Source organism: Tachyglossus aculeatus, chromosome 4 (genome assembly GCF_015852505.1).
Source record: "Tachyglossus aculeatus isolate mTacAcu1 chromosome 4, mTacAcu1.pri, whole genome shotgun sequence".
NCBI classification, from domain to species: Eukaryota; Metazoa; Chordata; class Mammalia; order Monotremata; family Tachyglossidae; genus Tachyglossus; species Tachyglossus aculeatus.
This window is the reverse complement of record NC_052069.1, coordinates 37,988,998-38,015,227: the sequence shown is the minus strand read 5'-3', so window position 1 is coordinate 38,015,227 and position 26,230 is coordinate 37,988,998. Positions and strand designations below refer to the sequence as shown.

At 42.4% G+C, this 26,230-nt stretch overlaps 1 protein-coding gene across 3 annotated transcripts in view; it reads right to left on the bottom strand.

Moving 5' to 3' along the window:
• DNAI3 (dynein axonemal intermediate chain 3) overlaps positions 1–26,230 on the bottom strand; it is a 93,652-nt gene that overhangs the window by 42,321 nt on the left and 25,101 nt on the right. For 2 of the 3 annotated variants that reach the window (XM_038745397.1, XM_038745396.1), the window contains exons 3-11: positions 24,648–24,686; positions 20,741–20,922; positions 19,038–19,142; positions 14,948–15,091; positions 14,500–14,699; positions 12,987–13,103; positions 12,223–12,413; positions 10,529–10,653; positions 5,087–5,176 (exon numbers count right to left, since the gene is read on the bottom strand). In XM_038745397.1, coding sequence (XP_038601325.1) covers positions 5,087–5,176; positions 10,529–10,653; positions 12,223–12,413; positions 12,987–13,103; positions 14,500–14,699; positions 14,948–15,091; positions 19,038–19,142; positions 20,741–20,922; positions 24,648–24,686 — 1,193 coding nt within the window. The remainder of the gene's footprint in view (positions 1–5,086; positions 5,177–10,528; positions 10,654–12,222; positions 12,414–12,986; positions 13,104–14,499; positions 14,700–14,947; positions 15,092–19,037; positions 19,143–20,740; positions 20,923–24,647; positions 24,687–26,230) is intronic. The other variant, XM_038745398.1, reaches the window with a different exon arrangement.

The following is a 26,230-nucleotide window of genomic DNA, read 5'->3' as shown; positions in this document are numbered from 1 at the left end:
CTTAAAGAGTTTACAATTTAATGGGGGAAAGAAGTGGATCCAAATAAAGAAGGAATGGTCATTGAAAGGTAGGAGGAGAAAAAGGAGAATAGTGTGCCAAGAACAATGAAGCTTAGGAACTTCTAGGAGGACAAGTGGTCAACAGAGTTCAAGCCCTTAGCACAATGCTCTTCACACAGTGGGTGCTCAGTAAGTGCTAACGACTGATTGAGTGGGACAGAGGTAGGGGAGAGTAGAAAGGGCAGAATCGAGATGGTAGTACACTGAGATGACTGTTGACAGAGAGGAAATGGGAGGTCCATGGAGTCTGATGGGAAGGGGAACAGGGCCAATAGCTGGAAGTAATAGTGAGGTCAGTCGGAACATTTTCAATAAGAGGGAAATATGGACATGTTTGAAAAAGTGATGGTAGGAGCCAGGGGAGAGTCAGATGCTGAAGATAACAAAATAATAATAACAATAATAATAATGACAGCATTGGTTAAGTGCTTACTCTGTGCCAGGCACTGTACTAAGCGCTGGGGGTGGAGAGAAGCAGCATGAGTCAGTGGAAAGGGCACAGGCTTTGGAGTTAGAGGTCATGGGTTCAAATCCTGGCTCCGCCACTTGTCAGCTGTGTGACTTTGGGCAAGTCACTTCCCTTCTCTGGGCCTCAGTTACCTCATCTGTAAAATGGGGATGAAGACCGTGAGCCCCCGTAGGACAACCTGATCATCTTGTAACCTTCCCAGTGCTTAGAACAGTGCTTTGCACATAGTAAATGCTTAATAAATGCCATCATTATTATTATTATTATTACAAGCAAAGTGAGTTGGACACCATCCCTGTCCAATGTGGGGCTTACAGCCCTACTCTCCATTTGACAGATGAGGTAACTGAGGCACAGAGAATTGAAATGACTTGCCCAAGGCCACACAACAGACAAGTGCTGGAGCCGGGATTCGAATCCATGACCTTTTGACTCTCAGGCCCGTGCCCTATCCATTTCACGATGCTGCTTCCCTGCTATGCCATGCTGATAAACCAGAGCACTATACTAAGAGGTTGGGAGGATACAATGCAATAGAATTGTTAGACTGTATGCTTATTGTGAGCAGAGATCATGTTTACTAACTGTATAGTAATGTTCTTGTCCAAGCACTTAGTACAGTGCTCTGTACACAGTAAGGGCTCAGTAAATACTATTGTCTCGTTGCTTGTTAGGAGTTTACACAAGGAGTTTACAGTCTAGAGAAGGTAACATTTTAGTGGAGAAGCAGCATTGCCTAATGGATAGAGCATGGGCCTGGGTGTCATTCGTTCGTTCAATCGTATTTATTGAGCGCTTACTGTGTGCAGAGCACTGTACTAAGCACTTGGGAAGTACAAGATCCTGACTCCACTGCTTGTCAGCTGTATGACCTTGGGCAAATCACTTCACTTCTCTGTTCCTCAGTTACCACATCTATAAAATGTGGATTAAGACTATGAGCCTCAAGTGGGACAGGAACTGTGTCCAACCTGATTAGCTTGTATCTACCCCAGCACATAAGTACAGTGCCTGGCACATAAAAAAAGAGATCTGTATGATTTTGGGATTTTCCCCAAAATTTCTGACCTGCCTGTGTTTAGATTGAGAAGGTAAATCAAGAACAGAAAAGCAAGAAGTAAAGGAACTGGTTTACTGGAGGGGTCAATATTGAAGGCAGGGCCTTTACCTTTACAAGGACAGGAAATTTACTAGAGGGATAGTTTGCTAGAGATAAACTATTAAAAAAAATTCTTTTGAGGTTGGTGGAGAGCCTCCAGAGACCACAGGACACTTTTGGAGAGGATGTGGGTGAATTGACAGAGGAGAATTTGTGATAATCCAGAAAGCTGTAATTCATATTTGGAGAGGTATGAGGTGAAATTTGCAGTTTAATGGCTGGTAATTAGGAGGAGTCTTTGACTCCTATCCTGTGACGATGGCAACTCTCATTTGTCCTGACCTATTCTATTCATTTTGCATTTCCTCCTGGCTCCAGGTTAGCTCTACTTGGATGGCTCACCAACACCTCAAGCTCAGAGTGTCCCAAACTGCCCTAGTCATTTTCATTAATTCATTCATTCATTCAATCGCATTTATTGAGCGCTTACTGTGTGCAGAGCACTGTACTACACGCTTGGGAAGTACAAGTTGGCAACATATAGAGATGGTCCCTACCCAACAATGGGCTCACAGTCTAGAAGGGGGAGACAGACAAAAAAAACAAAACATTTTCCCTCCTAAATCCTCTCTTTTATCTAACGTTCTCATAGACACATTACCATCTTTCCGGTCTCAGAAGCCTGTAATCTTGGTATTATCTTCGACTCCTTCCTGTCTTTTAAACCCCAGATTCCTTCTGTCATCAGCAACTGACAAGTATTCTTCCAGGACATTCCCACGACATTTCCAGGACATTCCCCTTCATCTCTTTCCTGAACCCCTAGCTCCAGATACTTGCCACAGTCTACTCTCCCAAGTGCTTAATACAGTGCTCTGCACACAGTAAGTGCTCAATAAATATCCAGCACTTAGAACATTGCTCGGCACATAGTAAGCGCTTAACAAATACCAACACTATTCTTATTATGATGATTATTATTATTGAATGAATTCTGAACTGACTTCTGCATCGGCCTCTTCGTTAATCTCCCTATCTCCTAATAATAATAATAATAGTGGCATTTATTAAGCACTTACTATATGCAAAGCACTGTTCTAAGCACTGAACAGTGTTCTAGCTGTCCTATTGTATCACTCCAGTCAAAACTTGTCTGCTACCCAGAAGATGGTTTTACTGTTTTTCTGAGCATTTCTCATTTTCCCATTTCTCAAAACCTCTATGGTCACCCGTTTCTCTACTCATCAAGTAGAAAGTTTTAAACATTTTAAGGCCCTCCATGATTGCTCTCCCTCCCTCCTTCCCTCCCTCCCTCCCTCCACCCTTCCCTCCCTCCCTCTCTCTCTGTCTCTGTCTCTCTCTGTCTCTCTCTCTCCCTCTCTCTCTCTTCCATTCTCTTCTCCCACTAGGCTTGCTTACTCTATTTGTTCTTCTCAAGCTAATCAACTCACTGTACCTCCTTCTTATCTTCTGCAGGTGACTATTTTCTAATGTTCCCCCCCCTGCCTGAAACATGCATTCCTCATTTTCTAAGGCCTTCTAAGTCACACCTCATCCAGGAGGCCTGCCCTGATTAATTTTTAATCTCCTCATTTTCTAATCCCCACAAATGACCCCTTTGGCAGCCTTCAGTACCTCAGTTACTGTAAAATGGAGATTAAGCCTGTAAATCTCATATGGGACAGGGACTGTGTCCAAACTGCTTACCTTATATATACCCCAGTGCTTAGTACAGTGCCTGGCACATAGTAAGTACCTAACCATGACCATATGGAGGTGGTGCTTCTAGACTGTGAGCCCATTGTTGGGTAGGGAATATCTTGTACTTTCCAAGTGCTTAGTACAGTGCTCTGCACACAGTAAGCGCTCAATAAATATGATTGAATGGGTTCTGAAATGTCTGGAAAACTGTGCCAAGCAGGTTTTGTCCCTCTAGACTGTAAGCTCATTATGGGTAGGGAACGTGTCTGCTTATCCTGTTGTATCGGACTCTCCCATGCACTTACTACAGTGCTCTGCACATAGTAAGCACTCAAAAAATGCCATTGATGATTGATGGTTTGATAAGTAAGATTCCTTAAGCTGCGGTTCATGAGCAGATTCTGGGGCTAATAATAATAATTAACAATAATTATGATATTTATTAGGCACTTACTTTGTCCCAGGCAATATACCAAGCACTGGAGTGGATAATAATAATAATAATGACGGTATTTGTTAAGTGCTTACTATATGCAAAGCACTGTTCTATGCACTGGGGTAGATACAAGATTATCAGGTTGTCCCACGTGGGGGCTCACAATCTTAGTCCCCATTTTACAGATGAGGTAACTGAGGCACAGAGAAGTTAAGTGACTTGCCCAAAGTCACACACCTAACAAGTGGTAGAGACAGGATTCAAACTCATGACCTCTGACTCCAAAGCCCAGGCTTTTTCCACTAAACCACACTGTTTCTCTGCTGCAAGCAAATTAGACTGGACACAGTCCCTGTCCCACATAGGGCTTACAGCCTCAATCCCAATTTTACAGAAGAGATAATTGAGCCCCGGAGAAGTGAAGTGACTTGACCAAGGTCACACAGCAGATATGTGGTGGAGCCGGGATTAGAAACCATGAACCATGATGCTGAGACCTATGCTCTATCCATTACACCATGCTGCTGTATGGTTCCTTCCACAAACGTATCCCCTGCTTGCCCAGTGCTGTCCTAACACGTTTGTCTGCCCATGGAAGTTTAGGCCAAAAATGTCATTTTCCAGCTAGAAAATCCTTTCCAGAAATACTCTTGGACATAATAATAACAATAATAATAATACGATGGCATTTATTAAGCACTTACTATGTGCAAAGCATTGTACTAAGTGCTGGGGAAGTTACAAGGTGATCAGGTTGTCCCATGGAGGGGGGGCTCACAGTCTTAATCCCCATTTTACAGATGCGGTAACTGAGGCCCAGAGAAGTGAAGTGACTTGCCCAAAGTCACACAGCTGACAATTAGTGGAGCCGGGATTTGAACCCATGACCTCTGACTCCAAAGTCCAAGCTCTTGCCACTGCACCACGCTGCTTCTCTTATGTTATATTTTATATAATATTTTATATTTTTTATATTTTATATTTTCAGCTTGTTCCAATTAGACTACCAAATTATCCAAGGATGATCATTTTGCTTATAGGGACCACTTTATGTTATTCATAGGGCTACCAGTCGAGATTCATGTGTGCTAAAGGAGGCTTAGGTCAAAAATGTTGTTTTCCAGCCAAAAAAATCCTTTCCAGAAATACTCTTAGACATATTTTATATTTTCAGCTTGTTCCAAATAGACTACCAAATTGTCCAGGGATGATCATTTTGCTTCTAGGGACCACTGTAAGTTACTCATAAGGCTACCAGTCCAGACTCGTAAGTGAAAAGTGTCAAAAATATCTCCTAACCCAAAAGAAAGGAACAAAATACCTGTCCGTTGATACAGCCTCCAGCAATGATGTTGGGGTCACTGGGACAGAATTGGAAGCAGAAGATGTCATCGGGGCTCTCCAGCATGAGCTAAAACAAGTCCCAAAGTTATAAAGAAGGTGATTGTGATTAGAAATTCGGCTAAATTACAACCACACTCTGTTCTAAGATGACGTGTTTTCACTAAGTATTTCAGGTTATAATAATAATTATGGTATTAAGCACTTATGATGTGCCACCCACTGTACTAAGCGCTAGAGTGGATACAAGCAAACAGGGTTAGACACAGTCCCTGTCCCATGTGGGGTTGGTTGTCTTGATCCCCATTTTACAGATAAGGTAACTGAGGCACAGAGAAATAAAGTGACTTACCCAAGGTCACACAGCAGAGAAGTGGCAAAGCTGAGAATAGACCCCTCTCCTGGAGTTTGCTGTCACTGTAGATGGTGCTCACTGTAGATAGCGGCACCATACTTCCCATCTCACAAGCCCATAACCTGGGCATTATCCTTGACCCCGCTCTCTCTGAGCCCGCTGTTGGGTAGGGACCGTCTCTATATGTTGCCAACTTGTACTTCCCAAGCGCTTAGTACAGTGCTCTGCACACAGTAAGCTCTCAATAAATACGATTGATTGATTGATAGCAGCACCATACTTCCCATCTCACAAGCCCATAACCTGGGCATTATCCTTGACCCCTCTCTCTCTGATCCCGCTGTTCAGTAGGGACCGTCTCTGTATGTTGCCAACTTGTACTTCCCAAGCGCTTAGTACAGTGCTCTGCACACAGTAAGTGCTCAATAAATACAATTGAATGAATGAATTCAACCTACGTATTAAATCCATCACCAAATCCTGTCAGTCCCACCTTTGCAATATTGCTAAAATCTGCCCTTTCCTCTCCATCCAAAGAACTACCACGGTAATGCAAGCACTCATCCTATCCCACCTAGATTGCTGCATCAGCATTCTTGCTGACCTCACAACCCCCTGCCTTTCCCCACTCCAGTCCATACTTCACTCGGCGACCCGGATCATCTTTTTATGGAAACATTCAGAACATGTCACCCCTCTCCTCAAAAATCTCCAGTGGATGTCTATCCACCTCTGTATTAAATAAAAAATTCTTCACCATTGGCTTTAAAGCTCTCCATCACCTCACCCGCTGCTACCTCACCTCGCCTCTCTCCTACAATCCAGCCCACACACTTCGATTCTCTGGTGCTAACCTTCTCAGGGTGCCTTGTTCTCACCTGTCTCACCGCCAACCGCTGACCCACGTCCTACCCCTGACTCACGCCCTACCCCTGACCTTTGAGAAGGGAATGTCCTCCCTCCTCAAATCTGCCAGACAATTACTCTTCCCCCTTCAAAGCCTTACTGAAGGCACATCTCCTCCAAGAGGCCTTCCCAGTCTAAGCCCCATTTTTTCTCATCTCCCACTCCCTTCTGGCTCTCCCTGACTCATTCCTTTTGCTCTTCCTCTGTCTTCCTGACCCACAGCACTTATGTATACATCTAATAATAATAATAATTATAATGGTATTTGTTAAGCACTTACTGTGTGCCAAGCATTGTTCTAAGCCCTGGGGTAGATACAAGGTAATCAGGTTGTCCCACTTGGGGCCCACAGTCTTCATCTCCCATTTTACAGATGAGGTCACTGTGGCACAGAAAAGTGAAGTGACTTGCCCAAGGTCACACAACTGACAAGTGGCAGAGCCATGATTAGAACCCACGACCTCTGACTCCCATGTCCGGGCTCTTTCCACTAAGCCACGCTGCTTCCCATATAGTATTTATTTATATTAATGTCCGTTTATTTGTATTGATGTCTGTCTCCCCCCTTCTAAACTGTGAGCTTGTCGTGGACAGGGATTGTAACTCTTTTTTGCTGTACTCTCTTCAGGAGGAGGAAGGCAGAGTACTTTCCCAAGAGCTTAGTACAGTGCTCTGTACACCGTAAGCGCTTAATAAATATGACTGCATGAATGAACCCATGACCTTCTGTCTCCTAGGCCCATGCTCTATCCACTACACCATGCTGCTTCTTTAAGCAGCAGAATTAGTAGTCGAATAACCTGAAATTAGAGAATTAAGGAGTAGCCACTGAACAACATGAACCCCTTCTGAGACAATGCCACTCTGTGTTGGAAGAATGTTCACGTGTGTGTGTGCTCGGTGTCAGACACGATGAATAGCGAAGTGTGAGTTTGCCTTAATGTTTTGCAAGAAGGCAAACCCTCGTGGTATAGGGAAAATGGGTATATTTGGAATATAATAATAATGATGATGGCATTTATTAAGCACTTACTATGTGAAAAGCACTGTTCTAAGCGCTGGGGAGGTTACAAGGTGATCAGGTTGTCCCACGTGGGGCTCACAGTCTTAATCCCCATTTTCCAGATGAGGTAACTGAGGCACAGAGAAGTGAAGCGACTTGCCCAAAGTCACACGGCTGACAAGTGGCAGAGCCGGGATTTGAACCCATGACCTCTGACTCCAAAGCCCGGGCTCTTTCCACTGAGCCACGCTGCTTCTCTGAATGACACCAGCTTCACCTTTCTCTCACATCATGTGCTCTCCATGTGTCCTCCTAACTGAGAAAGGAAGAAACTTCATAATAATAATAATAACAATAATAATTGTGGTGATTGTTTAAGCACTTACTATGTGCCACACACTGTACTAAGTGCTGGGGTGGATACAAGCAAATCAGGGAGGACACAGTCCTGGTCCACATGGGGCTCACACTCTTTGACAACTTGTACTTCCCAAGCACTTAGTACAGTGCTCTGCACACAGTAAGCGCTCAATAAATATGATTGAATGAATGAATGAATGAAGTAACTGAGGCTCAAAGAAGTGAAGTGACTTGCCCGAGATGAATTGACTCTTCATGCTTCCCTGGGGTTCTCTCCTCCAGCTAAACTCACATGTGGAAGAAGGTGGAAGACTTTCTAACTATCAGGGGTCAGAGAGCATCTTATAAAATACTTGTAAGCTCATCGTGGCCAGGGAATGTGTTATACTGCATTCTCCCATGTTCTCAGTACACTGCTTTACACACAGTAAGCACTCAGTAAATACGATTGATTTGCTGGGAGAAAATCAACAGAATTATCCATCATGTGTGACACCTGCCTTGTGTGACATCATCATGTGTGACATCCTCTGTGCCTTGATGATATTGCTTTATCATTAAGAACTTACTACTGCAACGTTACAGATATATGATAATCGGATTGGGTTCAGTTCCTCTCCTATGCGAGGCTCCCAGTTTAAAACTGAGGGAGAACAGATATTTTCCCCCATTCTACAGATGTGGAAAGTGAGGAATGTGAGGAGTTAACTTCTAGCTGGGACATGAGACTCCTGGCTCCCTGCCCCTGCTTCTTTTCTCTAGGCATGGAAGCAGCATGGCTTAATGGACAGAGCACTGGCCTGGGAATCAGAAGGTTTTGGGTTCTAACCCCATCTCTGCCATTAGTCTGCCGTGTGACCTTGGGCAAGCTATTTAACTTCTCTCTGCCTCAGTTACCTCATCTGTACAATGGGGATTGAGACTCTGAGACTCAGCCTCTTTCGAGGGCTCCTCCTCTGCCTCCCATCCCTTACCTCTGGGTGTCCCTCCAGGTTCAGTTCTGGTTCCCCTTCTTTTCTCCATCTACACCCACTTCCTTGGAAAACTCATTCACTCACACATCTTCAACTACCCCTTCTATGCTGATGACACCCGAATCTATATCTCCAGGCCTGATCTCTTGCCCTCTCTGCAGTCTCCTGCCTTCAACACATCTCTACTTGGATGTCCTCCTGTCACCTCAAACTTAATATGGCTAAAAATAAACTTCTCCTCTGTCCACCTAAACCCTGTTCTCTCGCTCACTTTCCCATCACTGTTGACGGTCCCACCATCCTTCCTGTCTCACTAGCCCGTAACCTTGGCACTATCTTTGACTTCTCTCTCTCGTTCCACCCACATATTCAAGCCGAAACTAAATTCTGTCGGTTCTACTTTCACAGCATCGCCAAACCTGCTCCTTCCACTTGGTCCAAACTGCTACCACATTAATGTAAGCACTTATCCTATCCCACCTCGATTATAGTATCAGCCTCTTTGCTGACCTCCCTGCCTCGTGTCTCTCCCCACTCCAGTCCATACTCCAATTTGCTGCCTGAATCATTTACCTTCTAAAAGGTTCAGACCATGTTTTCTTCCTCCTCAAGAAACTCCAGAGGTTGTCCTGCAGCGTGGCTCAGTGGAAAGAGCACGGGTTTTGGAGTCAGAGGTCACATGTTCTAATCCCGGCTCTGCCAATTGGCAGCTGCATGACTTTGGTCAAGTCACTTAACTTCTCTGTGCCTCAGTTACCTCATCTGTAAAATGGGGATTAAGGCTGTGAGCCCCCTGTGGGACAAACTGATCACCTTGTAACCTCCCCAGTGCTTAGAACAGTGCTTTGCACACAGTAAGCGTTTAATAAATGCCGTCATTATTATTATTATTGTCCATCCACCTCTGCATTAAGCAAAAATTTCTCACCATTGGCTTTAAAGCAGTCCATCACCTTGCCCCCTTCTACCTCACCTCGCTACTCTCCTATTTCAACCAAGCCCTTACACTTCATACTCTTATTCCAAATTTCTCACTGTATCTCAAACTCATCTATCTCACTGCCAACCTTTCGCCCACATCCTACCTCTGGCCTGGAACGCCCTCCCTCCCACATATCAGACAGATAATTGCTCTCCCCTACTTCAAAACCTTGCTGAAGGCACATCCCCACCAAGAAACCTTCCCTGACTAAGCCCTCTCCTCTTCTCCCACTCCCTTCTGCACTGCTCTTATTGCTCCTTCATTTATCCTCCCGCCCATCCTCACAGCACATGTGTGTATCTGAATTTATGTATTTATTTATATTAATGCCTGTCTCCTCCTCTAGACTGTAATCTCACTGTGGTCAGGAATGCCTGTTTGTTGTTACAGGTACTCTCCCAAGCATTTAGTACAGTGCTTTCCACACAGTAAGCACTCAACAAATACTTTGAATGAATAAATGAGCTCCGTGTAGAACAGGGACTCTGCCCAACTAAATTTGCTTGTATCCATCCCAGCACTTAATACAGTGCTTGACAAATAGTAAGTACTTAACAAATACCATCATCATCATTATTATTACTGTTATTGTTTTTAGGCCATGCTGCCTCTTAGCATAATTAGCTCAATGCACAAGGGTTGTGAGGTCCATCCAGGTCAGAGAACTAGAGGAAGAAATTTTCCCTCCCTTTCTTCTTCCTCCTCTTTCTCTTTTCTTCCTTTTTTCCCTTCCCTTCTGCCTCCGTCCATCCTTCATAAAGCTACAGAGAGATGCCTTGGATTAAGCAGAGATGGGCAAGGCGATAAAATTCAATACTATATTAAGAATGCTGAATTGATACCTGAGGATGTATAGGATCAGAGAAACTCCAAAAGAGAATCAGCGATGGCTGCAATAGTAATTTACCAGAAAACTGGATTCTATTTTCATAGGAGAGCCGTTCTGCTACAGACACTGCTAGAAGCCCTAATTAGAAAAAAAATATTCACATTTGCATAATTGTCAATTATTTGCATAACTAATTTTTTTCAATACTACCCCAAAATTTTTTGAGTTTTGGTGAAGATCTTCCCTCAAAATCTAGAACCTTCTTGCACTAAATTTAGGAGACATGTAGTATAGCATTCTATAAGGCACAATAATGCATAATAGTAGCAATAATAATAATATTTCTTAAGCACTGTTCTAAGCACTGGGGTAGATACCAGCTAATCAGGTTGGATACAGTCCATGTTCCACATGGGGCTCACACTTTCAATCCCTATTTTAAAGATGAGGTAACAGAGGCACAGAAAAGCTAAGGTGACTTGCTCAAGGTCACACAACAGACAAGTGGCAGAGCCAGGATTAATAATAATATAATAATGATAAAAACATGTGTTAAGATTTTACTATGTGTCAAGCACTGTTGTAGATACAAGGTTATCAAGTTGGATGTAGTCCCTGTCTCACGTGGGGTTCACAGAATTAATCCCCATTTTCCAGATGAGGGAACTGAGGCACAGAGAAGTGAAGTGACTTTGCCCAAAGTCACACAGCTGACAAGTTTGTGGAGCTGGGATTCGAACCCCTGACATCTGACTCCCAAGCCTGTGCTCTATCCACTTTGCCATTTAATCTGCTTCCCACATGCGCTGGGTAGAACAGGTATGAATAAGTCAGTCCAGCCATTCCAGATTCGATTGAATAGTGCCACCAAAATTGGTCAAATGATACCCAAGAATGTTACATGCAGTGTGAGGGTTTCTACCAGTATAGTTAGTTGGTCACCTTTGCCAATTGGCATTATTGGGATCTACCCTAGTTGTTTAAAGGAGTGGAGATTTGTGATTTTTTTCTAGACCGTAAGCACATTACGGGCAGGGAATGTGTCTGTTAATTCTGTTGTATTATACTCTCCCAAGCGCTTAGTACAGCGCTTAGCTCTACCCATAGTAAGTCCTTGAGAAATATAATTGATTACTGGATTGATTTTATGGCCTACAGCCTGCGGTGGTTCAGGGGTTGGGAAGAAGCCGGAAGTTGTCAGCACATTTGGCGTGTTTCCTACAGTTTGTAGAAGATACAGTACATACATGCTTCTGATTGTAATATGATAAACATATACTATACTATGATCCAGGCACTGTTCTAAACTCTCGGTAGATACAGGATAATCAGATTGGTCACAGTCCCTGTTCCACATGGGGCTCACAGTCTTAATCCCTATTTTACAAATGAGGTAACTGAGGCCCAGATAAGAGAAGCGACTTTCCCAAAGTCACACAGCAGGCAAGTGGTGGAAGTGGGATTAGAACCCAGGTCCTTCTGACTCCCAAGCCCATGCTCTATCCACTAGGCCATTCCGCTTCCCGTTTTGATTGCAGACTTGAAAGAGTTCTGAAGGCGGGGGAGGGATTCGAGTGGGAAATGTCTTGGTACCAGGGGAGGAAATGGCCCTTGGTCCCCAAAATGGTGAGGGTCCCACTGGAAAGAGAGCCCGGGGAGTTAGAGAAGAAGCAGAAAACAAGAATCACCATGTCATGTCAGCATTACCGTAAATGGTTGGATGCCAAGAAATGCAGGTTATAGTTTTTTCTCTTATATTATGGAGGTCTGTAAAAGATTGATATTCCTTAAGGTAAGTATCTGTCTTGTCTCCAAAACTGCCATCATCTTCTGCTAATGATTTCCAATCATCGTAAAAGACATTCATAATTTCATTTTGCTGCAGGGCAATTTCAACACTGGTAGAAGAAATGAAATATATTTAGCGTTTCCTCCGATTCAGTCATTCAGTGAGCTGTATTTACTACAATAATGCAACTTTCTTTTATTTATCTAATTCAGATAAAAATTATAACCTCTCTGCCCTCACTCTGTCCAGAGAGTGACTTCCAATGAAGGGACTTTCATAAGAAGCCATTTTCTGTAACAAAATCTATATTCATATTGAATTTGACTTAAATATTTGATTTTGGATAGGAGTGTATGACTTTATTCCAGTTTATCCATTAATTTGATTTTTGTTTTTGACTTTTTGTCGGGAAAAAAAAGATAATGACAGTTTGAAATACAAAAAAAAAAAAATCTATTCAGATTCCTAGTCTGTCTTGGAAATAACTAATCACAGGTAGGAGTTTAATTCTCAATCCAAGTTGATATTTGTGAAATTTTTGTCATTTGCATGATTTTAATGCTACTTCTTCAGGCTGATATTGTGCACAATAATCTCGTACCATCCGCCAGCAAACTAAATTAAAATGCAGAAATAATGTTTTGGGGTGTTAAACGGTTATTCTTACTCTTCTTTTTTTTACCTTATAGATACTGAGTTCAGAAAATCCTTCAGCCCTTCTGATTCTGCCAGTGACTCTTTTTCTTCCTCTGAGAACTCTCTAGGAAAATATTGGGTAGTAGCATTTTTAGGGAATGCCCTAGTATATGAAAATAAATACAAATATGAGAAATGATATCAACTCAGATGACAAAATCATTCACATCTATAGGTGGATCTAGATGTGCTATCATCTTCCTCCCCTCCCTCCCCTTTCCCTCCTCTTCTCCATTCCCATTCACCTTCCCTAACCTTCTCCCCTACTCCTTCTCTTTCTTCCTCCTCCTCCTCCTCCTTCTCACCCCCTGCCATCCTTTGCCAGAGGCCCCAAAATTATCAAAACGCTCCTGTCAGTCAATATTTCCACTCATTGTGGGCAGGGAATGTGTCAGCTCATTCTGTTGTACTCTCCCAAAAGCTTAGTACAGTTCTCTGCACAGAGTAAGGTCTCAATAAATACATTGAGTCAAGACTTGAGCAGCTTTGTGGATTGTCATTGGCCCTATTTTCATGCTCTCTGAACCTCAGACTCCAAGAAATGTTGGTTTTTGTCAAACACTTACTATGTGTCAGGCAGTGTTCTAAACGCTGGCTTGGATACAAGCAAATAGGGTTGGACACAGTTCCTGCCCCACATAGGGCTCACAGGCACAATCCCCATTTTACAGATGAGGTAACTGAGGCACAGAGAAGTGAAGTGACTTGCCCAAAGTCACACAGCCGACAAGTGGCGGAGCTGGGATTAGAACTCAGGTCCTTCTAACTCCCAGCCCCATGCCTTATCCTCTAGGCCATGCTGCTTCTCTGTTTAGTAGTCTAGGAACGTTTGGTTCATTTTTTCTTCTTTCTCTTCACAAATACCTCAAAATATTTTTCTTTCTGGGTCTTAATCATATACTACTTTTTATATTAAGTATCCCAAATCCCTTCTGATTCAGAGAGTTAGATTCATGATGTGTGCTTCCTTGCAGTCGTCTTGTCCATTTCTCTCTTTTTATTGATCCCTATAGATTCCCCCACAAAGATTTACCACTTCTAAACTTTGAGGGTTTGCTGGGGGTTTTCACAGGTCATGAAAATGTAATTATTATTTTCACACCTCTTCAGCCCGCTGTAACTGTAGCTTCCGGCCTGGAACACTCTCCCTCCTCAAATCTGATAGACAATGACTCTCTCCCTAGTAAAAGCCATATTGAAGGCACATCTCCTCCAGGAGGACTTCCCCGACTAAGCCCTCCTTTCTTCTTCTCTCTCCCCTTTAGCGTCATCCTGACTTGCTCCCTTCATTCTTCGCCCCCACCTCCCGCCCCAGCCCCACAACACTTATGCACATATCTGTAATTTATTTATATTACTATTTGTCTTCCCCTCAAGACTGTAAGCTTGTTGTAGGCAGGTAATATATCTGTTTATTAGAGTGCTCTGCATGCAGCAAGCGCTCAGTAAATCCGATGGGATCGAATCACGAAGAATGTGGAAACCTTCTTCACCCTTACCACTTAGTCTGCGTAGTCATTTCCTTTACTGTGGGCACTAGTTGTGTGCCAACATCTTTCTCAAGCTGCCTGATGCTAAAATGTGGGTCAGCGTAGGATGAACATTCAACGGAGACATTTTTCTCACAGGAAGCATTGTAATCTGTAAACTCCACTGGCGCCCCAAATTCCTTGCGGGTTCGAGAAATCATATACTTAATCTGCAATAAACGTAAGAGAAATTAAATGTGCCGGTGGATAAGCATTCCCTGAGGTCCTGATGGTTCTGTAGCAACCTCTGTCAATATTACAGGCTACAACTGCTGCTTCCTAGGAAACACAGCAATTCTGGCCTATAAAATAGTTACTGAACCAGTAAGTACCCAGGGCTTATGAGGGGGAATAATAATAATAATAACAATAACAATAATAATAATGACATTTATTGAATGCCACTGAGAATCCCTACCTGGGGCCGAGATTCTTTAATGGCTTCTTCCTCAATTTCTTTTTCACTTCCCAGAGACACCCACGGTTTGGGAACAGGGGGTTTGTAGACATATTCTTCTTCCACGCTTTCCTTTTCCTCTCCCTCGAGCACTACTTCTAGGGGCTGTAAGGCAGAGACACATTGTGAATGCAGTTAGGTTCACAGTCTATTTAAAAAGTTAAAAAATGGCAAATTGTATTCATTCAATCGTATTTACTGGGTGCTTACTGTGTGCAGAGCACTGTACTAAGCATTTGGGAGAGTACAATGCAACAACAGATGAACACGTACCCTGTCCACAACGAACTCACAGTCTAGAGAACTTGACTTAATAATAATAATAATTATTATGACATTTGTTAAGTTCTTACTGTATGTGAAGCACTGTTCTAAGCACTGGGATAGATACAAGGTTATCACATTGTCCCACATGGAGCTCACAGTCTTCATCCCCATTTTACAGCTGAGGGAACTGAGGCACAGAGAAGTTAAGTGACTTGCCCGAAGTCACACAGCTGACAAGTGGCGGAGCCGGGATTAGAACCCATGACCTCTGACTCCCAAGCCCGGGCTCTTTCCACTGAGCCACGCTGCTTCTCTATTTCTTGATTTCAAGGTATTATTTTTATTCATTCAGTCATGTTTATTGAACACTTATTGTGTGCAAAGCACTGTACTAAGCACTTGGGAGAGCACAATATAACACTAAACTGACACATTCTCTTATTGCACTCTAGACTGTAATTTTGTTTTAGGCAGGGAACGATTCTGTGAACTCTGTTGTGTCGTACTCTCCCAAGCGCTAAGTGCAGTGCTCTGCACATAGTAAGCATTCAATAAGTATGGTTAATTGAAAATTGTACACAACTCCTATGGTGATCACAGATGGCACTCAAAAACAGACTCAGAGGCAACCCTGACTCTAGACTGGAAGCTCGTTGTGGGCAGGGAATGTGTGCTTTGCACAAGGTAAGTGCTCAGTAAATACAGTTGAATGAATGAATGAAAGAATGTGCCTTTTTATTGGTGAATTGTACTCTACCCAGCGCACAGTACAGTGCTCTGCACACCGTAAGCGCTAGATAAATCTTATTGACAGACTGACCGTGACATCAAAGACACTACCTCGACTTGAAGCGGAATGTGATGAGATCATCTGAATGTCATTTTTGGAGACATTAGCCCAATTGTGGCTGGATTTCCCCAAGCCCAGAGTATGTTTCAGAAGGACTGTCAACCCGCCTGACACAGTAGTCCTAGAGTTGGCACGTTCCTGAAAAGTTGGCATGTTCCTTTTCGGGACTGGATGAACTCAGGCACTTCATCCACATAATGTTAGTAACCTACTGGAGACATGGCCGAGGGAGGCTGAGCCCTGAAAATTCAAATACTGGGCATAAAAGCAGCAGCAGTGGAGAAGCAGCATGGCCTAGAGGAAAGAGACCAAGTGTGGGACTCAGAAGGTCCTGGGTTCTAAATCCGGTTCCTCCTCTTGTCTGCTGTGTGACCTTGGGGAAGACACTTCACTTCTCTGGTCTCAGTTCCCTCATCTATAAAATGGGGATTAATAATAATAATACCAGTATTTGTAAAGGGCTTACTATCTGCCAAGCACTGTTCTAAGCCCTGGGGTAGATAATAATAATAATAATAATGGCATTTATTAGGCGCTTGCTATGTGCAAAGCACTGTTCTAAGCGCTGGGGAGGTTACAAGGTGGTCAGGTTGTCCCTCGGGGGGCTCACAGTCCTAATTCCCATTTTACAGATGAGGGAACTGAGATGCAGAGAAGTAAAGTGACTTGCCCAAAGTCACACAGCTGACAATTGGTGGAGCCGGGATTTGAACCCACGGCCTATGACTCCAAAGCCTGCCCTCTTTTCACTCCGCTGCTTCTCACTTCTCACTAGATATAAGGTAATCAGTTTGGACACAGTCTCTGTCCCTCATGGGGCTTACTGTCTTAATCCTCATTTTACAGATGAGGGACCTGAGGTACAGAGAAGTGAAGTGGCTTGCCCAAGGTCACACAGCAGACAAGTGGTGGAGCTGGAATTAGAACCAACATCCTCTGACTCCCAAGTCCATGCTCTTGACAGTGGGACATGCTGCTTCAGACTGTGAGCCCTATGTGGGACAATAAATAATATTTATTTTATTTTGTTAATATTTTTTATTTTGTTCTCTGTCTCTCCCTTCTAGACCGTGAGTCCACTGTTGGGTAGGGACCATCTCTATATGTTGCCAACTTGTACTTCCCAAGTGCTTAGTACAGTGCTCTGCACACAGTAAACGCTCAATAAATACGATTGAATGAATGAATGAATGTGCCTGACTTGATTAGCTTATATCTACCCCAGTGATTAGAAGAGAAGAAAGAAAGAAAAAGAAAGAAAGAAAAAGGAAGGAAGAGAGGAAGGAAGAAAGAAAGAAGGAAGGAAGGAAGAAAGAAAGAAAGAAAGAAAGAAAGAAAGGAAGAAAGAAAGAAAGAAAAATAAAGAAAAGGAAGGGAGGAAGAAAGGAAGGAAGGAAGGAAGAAAGGAAGGAAGGAAGAAAGGAAGAAAGAAAGAAAGGAAGGAAGAAAGAAAGAAAGGAAGGAAGGAAGAAAGAAAGGAAGGAAGAAAGGAAGGAAGGAAGGAAGGAAGGAAGGAAGGAAGGAAGGAAGGAAGGAAGGAAGGAAGGGGAGGAAGAAAGGAAGGAAGGAAGAATGGAAAAAAGGAAGGAAGAAAGGAAGAAAGAAAGAAAGAAAGAAAAGAAAGAAAAGAAAGAAAGAAAGAAAGAAAGAAAAAGAAAGAAAAAGAAAGAAAGAAAGAAAGAAAGAAAGAAAGAAAGAAAGAAAGAAAGAAAGATTGATTAGAACCTAGGTCCTTCTGACCTCCAGGCCTGTGCTCTATCCACTAGGTATCAGTAGTAATACTGGCATTTATTGAGTACCCACTGGGTGCAGTAGACTGCAGGAAGTGCTTGTGTAGTATAAAATAGAGAAGTGGCATGATCTCTGCCCACAAGGAGCTTATGCCATAACAGAAGAGACAGACAGGGAAGCATTGTGGCCTAGCAGAAGGACCATAAGGCCTGGGAGTCAGAGGACCTGGGTTCTAATCCTGACTTGGCCCCGCCACTTACCTTTTGTGAGACCCTGGACAAGTCACTTAACTTCTCTGGGCCTCAGTCCCTCAACTGTGAAATGGAGATGCAATACCTGTTCTCCCTCCTACTTAGACTGTGAACCCCATGTGGGTCTTGATTATCTTTTATCTCCCCCAAGGCTTAGTATAGTGCTTGGCACATAGTACGTGCTTAATAAAAAGCACAATTATTATTATCATCATTATTACATACAAATGTTTACAAATAGGGTAAACTAAATAATTTGGTATATAGCTGAATTAAATAAATATGTTTGTGTGATAAGGATGGCTATAGATATAGCGTGGCTTAGTGGAGAGAGCACGGGCTTGGGAATCAGAAGACGTGGGTTCTAATTCCTCCTCTGCCACTTGTTTGCTGTGTGACTTGGGCAAGTCACTTAACTTCTCTGTGCCTCAGTTACCTCATCTGTAAAATGGGAAAAAAGTGTGAGCCCTTAATGGGACAACCTGATTACCCTGTATCTACCCCAGCGCTTAAAACAGTGCTTAGCACATAGTAAGAACTTAAGAAATACCATTATTATTATCATTATATATATTTAAGTGGTGGAGATAGCTGGAGTTTAAATGCGACTAGGGGTATGGGGAATTACTTGGAGTAGACTTGTTGGAAAAGGTGTGATTTCAGGATGGCTTTGATTATAATAATAATAATAATAATAATTGAATATTTGTTAAGCACTTACTATGTGCCAGGCACTGTACTAAATACTGGGGTGGTGAGGGTGGGGAGTGGGCTTTCTAAATGGTTAGGGGTTTGGACAGACTCAAGTGCAAAGTAAGAATTAAAGAAAGGCTAAATCACTCAAAAATGATCAATCCAACAGAGATCCTTTGCTGCTCCTTAGTATTACTATGGTGAAAAAGCACGGCTTTCGATTTTCAAAAACCGAGCAACTGTTTGGGAATTTGCTTACCCGCAAGATGTGTTCCTTGACTTCTTCAGTAGCAACTATATAAAAATTTTGTCCATATGTAAAGTCTTTATCTAAAACAATCAGAAGCTCTTCTCCTGGGTATTCCTGGGTGAAAAAGATCATGTATAGGAAACATTAATTTGCTTCATTCCACAGAAGAGCCGCCTTATAAAACTGTTAAGGTTGCTAAGAAACTTCCACGAAATCAAACAATACCTACAAGCAATAAATTTGAATTGCTAATAAGTAGAATGCAGTAAAGAATGATGACCTTGGGGAAATCATTTAAAAAAGAAAAGAGGGCATTTCTTGTTTTATTTTGTTCTCTGTGCATGTATTGGATGCAAATCAAAACCCAAATTTAATTTAGACATCTAATTTCACTTGAAAATATGAAAGTAAAGCATCTTTTGAAGTCAGTGTAAATAATTACCGGAATGAACTTTTAGGGTATAGGAAAAATGAAAACCCAGGACTTATATACATATTTGTAATTTATTTACTTATATTAATGTCTGCCTCGTTGTAGGCAGGGAATGTGTCCACCAACTCTGCTATATTGTGCTATGCACACAGTAAGTGTTCAATAAATACGATTAATTGACTGACAGGTAGTATTTTTATGCCAGTCTTCAGCAGAAGGGCCTCATGAATAGTAAGGATGTTGTTACAAACTGGACCTCATTCTATGATCTTGTCTCTCTAATTCTTATTTTTTGAATATGTATTTCCCTTGATCATGCCTAAATCCGTCCATCAGTGGTATTTACTGAGCACTTACTGCGTGCAAAGCAGTCTATTAAGAATTTGGAAGAGGACAGTACATTAGAGTTGGTAGACATTCCTTGCCCACAAGGAACTTACAGTCTAGAAGGGAGACAGACAATATAAATAAATAAATTATGGATATTCTTTCATTCATTCATTCGATCGAATTTATTGAGTGCTTACTGTGGGCAGAGCACTGTACTAAACGCTTAAATGCTATGGGAATGAGGGTGGGGTGGAATATCAAATGCCTAGCAGGTACAAATCAAGAGCCTAAGTGAGATAATAATAATAATATTAATAATGATGGTATTTGTTAAGTGCTTACTATGTGCCAAGCACTGTTCTAAGTGCTAGGTGGGATACAAGGTAATTAGGTTGTCCCACGTGGGGCTCACAGGCTTCATCCCCATTTTACAGATGAGGTGACTGAGGCACAGAGAAGTTAAGTGACTTGCCCAAAGTCACACAGCTGACAAATGGCAGCAGTGGGATTTGAACCCACATCCTCTGACTCCCGAGCCCAGACTTTTACCCCTGAGATGATCATAATAATAATAATAATAATAATAATAATAATGGCATTCATTAAGTGCTTACTATGTGCAAAGCTCTGTTCTAAGCGCTTGGGGAGGCTACAAGGTGATCAGGTTGTCCAACGGGGGGCTGACAGTCAATCTCCATTTTACAGATGAGGTAACTGAGGCACAGAGAAGTTAAGCAACTTGCCCAAAGTCACACAGCTGACAAGTGGCGGAACCGGGATTTGAGCCCATGACCACCGACTCCAAAGCCCGGGCTCTTTCCACTGAGCCATGCTGTTTCTTCATATATATAGTAAAGATGTTCTATCTTAAACCTTCTGTGGATTCACGTTTCTGGATGTTTAAACCTATGATTTTAATGATGGGGACTTCAGAATTAAAAAGATTTACCAAGATCATTTTTTTGATTGGGTAGAAGTCAGAGATCGCAGCTCTGTTCCTCATATCCTGAATGATATCCTCTTTCTTAATAAGTTTGTTCGGATTTTCTTCTGTGATGTCAATATCAGGTCGGCAGTTAAATATTTCCTGCGTTGCTGAAGTCAATACCAGAGGAAAAATCTCAGTGTGACCTTAAAAAAAGCCATAGAGAAATTGGAGAGTAATAGAACAACTGCTTTAAGGATTAACATTCAAAAAATATACCATATATTCTATGGAAGCCTCACAGTAGAGTATTATATTGTAGTGCAGTCAGTTCATTGAGATTGTAAGCCCCACGGTGGGACAGGGACTATATCCAACCCAATTTGCTTGAAATCACCTCAGTGCTTAATACAGTGCCTGGCACATGGTAAGCACTTAACAAATACCACAATAATTATTATTATCATTGCTACCATAGAGAGGATGGAAAGAGAGATAAGAATGTTCCCTAAATTCTACCTACAGTACACACCTACCTAGATAGAATACCACCTGAAGGGACAGTTGTAAGCACAGTTTGAGTGCTACAACCTGAATTTTCCTAAACATGGGGCTCTTCAATCCCCAAATTATAGGGGACCTGAATTCTTCTTCTTCAGTCATATTTACTGAGCGCTTACTGGGTGCAAGGCACTGTACTAAGCTCTTGGGAGAGTACAATATAACAAAAAACAGACACACTGACGCCCACAAGCTCACAGTCTAAAAGACTATAGTAATGTACCATTCTTTTGTACAATGTTTGTGAAACACATGACTTCAAAACTAATATTGATTAGATTACTATTGTTATAGTTCATCCCTCTAGACCGTAAATTCTTCCCTCTAATAATAATAATGATGATGATGATGGTATTTTTTAAGTGCTTACTATGTGCCAGGCACCGTTCTAAGTGCTTGGGTGGATACAAGCAAATCGGGTTGGACATAGTCCCCTGTCCCACGTGGGGCTCACAGTCTCGATCCCCATTTTACAGATGAAGGAACTGAGGTAACTGAGAATCGATCAATCAATCATATTTATTGAGTGCTTACTGTGTGCAGAGCACTGTACTAAGCGCTTGGGAAGTACAAGCTGGCAACATATAGAGACGGTTCCTACCCAACAGTGGGCTCACAGTCTAGAAGTTGCATTCATTCATTCATTTATTCAGTCGTATTTATTGCGTGCTTACTGTGTGCAAAGCACTGTACTAAGTGCATAGGAAAGTACAATAAAACAACAAACAGACACATTCCCTGCCCACAATGAGCTCACAGTCTAGAGGGGGAGAGAGACATTAATATACATACAGACGTACATAGGTAAAAGTATATACAGATATATATATAAGTGCTATGGGGATGAGAGGGAGGATGAATCATCATCATCATCAATCGTATTTATTGAGCGCTTACTGTGTGCACAGCACTGTACTAAGCGCTTGGGAAGTACAAGTTGGCAACATATAGAGACAGTCCCTACCCAACAGTGGGCTCACAGTCTAAAAGGTGGAATGAACGGGGAATGAAGGGAACAAGTCAGGGTGATGCAGAAGGGAGTAGTAGGAGAAGAAAAGATGAGGGCTTAGGGAAGGCTTCTTGGAGGAGATAATAATAATGATGGTATTTTTTAAGCACTTACTCTGTGCCAAGCACTGTTTCAAGTGCTGGGGTAGGTACAAGGTGATCAGGTTGTCACATGTGGGGCTCACAGCCTTAATCCCCAATTTCCAGATGAGGTAACTGAGGCCTAGAGAAGTGAAGTGACTTGCCCAAAGTCACACAGTGTGCTTTCAGTAAGGCTTTGAAATGGGGGAGGAGGGAATGATAGGAGGAGGGAATGCTAGGAGGAGGGAAAACATTCCAGGCCAGAGGTAGGATGCGGGGGAAGAGGTCGGTGATGAGCTAGATGAGACGGAGGTATGGTAAGAAGTTTAACATTAGAGGAACGAAGTGTGCGGGCTGGGTTGTAGCAGGAGAGTAGGGAGGTGATGTAGGAGGGGGCAAAATGATTGACTGCTTTAAACCCAATGGTGAGAAGTTTATGTTTGATACGGAGATTGATGGGCAACCACTGGAGTTTCTTGAGGAGTGGGGAAACATGGTCTGAACGTTTTTGAAGGAAAATGATCTGGGCAGCAGAATGGAGTATGGACTGGAGTAAGGACAGACAAGAGGCAGGGAAGACAGCAAGGAGGCTGGTACAGTAATTAAGGTGGGATAGGATAAGCTTGCATTAATTTGGTAGCAGTTTGGATGGAGAGGAAAGAGCAGATTTTAGTAATGTTAAGTGACTTCCCCAGTATCACAGAGCAGACAAGTGGCAGAACCGGAATTAGAACCCGTATCCTTCATACTCCCAGACCCATGCTCTATACTCTACGCCATGCTGTAAGATTGTGGTGAGCAGGGAATATCTGTTACATTGTTATATTGTACTCTCCCAAGTACTTAGTACAGTACTGTGCACACAGTAAGTGCTCAATAAATACGATGGACTGATTTTCTTATAAAATGTCTGTGAAGAAGTCACATGCCCTCAAAATCAACAAAAACTTCACATTCCCTTCAGAGAAATTTGAGTTTCGAAAATAGGCCCCGTCTGTTTCAAGAGGGAGATTGTTGTAATCTTGTATTAACTTGTATTTACCCCAGTATTTAGAACAGTGCTTGGCAATCAATCAATCAATCATATTTATTGAGCGCTTACTGTGTGCAGAGCACTGTACTAAGCGCTTGGGAAGTACAAGTTGGCAACATATAGAGACGGTCCCTACCCATTGGCACATAGTAAGCCCTTAACAAATACCATAATAATAATTATTTTTTATCATATAATTCACCAAACACATTTTGCTCCCAACTATTTCCTAAATTCTGATCCTTGGTTACTATTTTTCACAATCCTGAAATATAAATATAAAGAGTTTTTAAAAAGTAATTCAGGATAATAGTGTTCTTCATTTCTTTTCATGGCACTGAGGTAAATACGAGATAATTGAAACAGACACAGTCAGAGTCCATTTGGTAAAGGAGTCGCGTGGAGCAGAAATTGTGTCTACCAACTCTTTTGTATCGTACTTTCCCAAGCGCTTCATATAGTACTCTGCTCCCACTAGGCGCTCAGTAAATACCCTTGCTTGATTGATCAGGTGTCTTATTCTCATTTTACAGATAAGGAAATTGAGGCACAGCAAGAAAAACAACAACTTAGCCAAGGACTCCCATCAGGCCAGTGGCAGAGCAGGGATCGTTGAATTCTGCTATCAGGAATGATGGAGAGACCTCAGTCCCAAGACGTCAGGATTGAGGATTTGTGCTCAGGCATTAATTATCGGGCTATCTCAGAGCCCCTCTCCCATTTTTCCATCCCTGCCAATCATGTTCCCTGTGAGGCACCAAGTGCTATGAGCAAATAGCTGGGCAGGGATACAGAATATTTCATCGTGCATGGGTGGTCTTGCCCAGATTAACCTGCTGCAGCAGAACTGAGACTAGAAGCCAGGTCTCTTGATTCCAGATCTGTGCTCTTTCCACTAGCTGATATAATAACAATAAAATAATAATGGCATTTGTTAAGCGCTTACTACGTGCCAAGCACTGTACTAAGCGCTGGGGTAGATACAAGGTAATCAGGTTGTCCCACGTGGAGCTCACAGTCTTCATCCCCATTTTCCAGATGAGGGAACTGAGGCACAGAGAAGTGAAGTTACTCGCCCAAGGCCACACAGCAGAGAAGTGGTGGAGCCAGGATTAGAACCCATGTCCTCTGACTCCCAAGCCCGGGCTCTTTCCACTGAGCCACGCTGCTTCTCTAGTATTGTCTCCCTTGAAGAGTTGAAGTTTTCCAGAACTTTCAGCACAACGTCTAGCCAATATTATGACTTACCAATGCTTGCCGTAGATGCCGAAGCCTCTTCTTCTTTAACTAAAATGCAACAAAATAATGTCAAATGGGAATTTTCAGATCACATATTGTACAAATCATACTACAGTCATGACCCAATTCTCAGATAAACAGAAAAGTATGCACACAGTAAACAAAACGTGCTTTCTGTTTTACTACGTCAAATGAAACTCAAAGGAAAAGTAAGTTAATTTTGCAAAAGAAACACTTGCATTCACACAAAGCCTCAGATTACATTATAACACGTCATCCTTATTTTTACCACACTGACAGAAAGACATTGGTCATATTTATAAAGGGATGGGGGTTTCACTCCAGGAATCACCCAAGAAGAACTTTCTATTTCAGAATACTCTGCTTCACATGAACTATCAGGGGCAAGACGTAAACTCCTTTTGAGCAGGGAACACATCTACTAACTCTGTTGTGCTTAGTGCTTAGTACAGTGCTCTGCGCACAATAAGTGCTCAATAAATGCCAATGACTGATTGGCCTGCTTGAATTTCCTTCTTCTTCTCTTGTGCTCTGTCCCCTCTCTTTAACCATCTGATATTGTCTCTATTTGCTGCTCTCTCTCTGTCTTTCTGCCTCTTTTTCTTGTATCAATATTCAGAGTCTTCATTTTTTTAATGTATCATTAAGCACTTACTATCTGCCAGGCACTGTACTAGGCTCTGGTGTAGATACAAACTAATTAGGTTAGACTAAGTCCATGACCCACATGGGGCTCACAGTCTTAATCCCCATTTTCCAGATAAGGTAACTGAGGCACAGCATAGTGAAGTGACTTGTCCAAGGCCACACAGCAGGTAAGTGGAGAGGGCAGGATAAGAACCCAGGTCCTTAGTGTCTATGGTGTAAAGAAGACTGTACTAGGCATTTGGTGATAATAATAGTCATGGTATTTAAGCGCTCACTATGTGACAAGGACTGTACTAAGCGCTGGTTTAGATACAAGATAAGCAGATCGGTAGCAGTCCCTATTCCACATGGGGACCACGCTTTAAGGGGAAGGAAGAACAAATATGTCATCCTTATGCTTAAGAGAAGCAGCGTGACTCAGTGGAAAGCGCATGGGCTTGGGAGCCAGAGGTCATGGGTTCTAATCCCAACTCTGCCACTTGTCAGCTGTGTGATTTTGGACAAGTCACTTAACTTCTCTGTGCCTCAGTTCCCTCATCTGTAAAATGGGGATTAAGACTCTGAGCCCCATGTGGGACAACCTGATCACCTTGCATTCCTCCCAGTGCTTAGAACAGTGCTTTACACACAGTAAGCACTTAACAAATGCCATTATTATTATTATTATTATCCCCATTTATATAGATGAGAAAACTGGGGTGCAGAGAAGTTAAATGACTTGTCAGTCATTAAGGCAATTGTATTTATTGAGTGCTTACTGTGTGCAGAGCACTGTGCTAAGCATTTGGGTTATACAGTAGGTAAGGAGTAGCTTAAGTACAGCGCCTAGTACATAGTAAATGCTTAATGCATACCATACCATCTGGTCTCCCAACTCTGTTTATTGTTGTATTGGTCTTTCCCAAGTGCTTGGTACAGTGTTC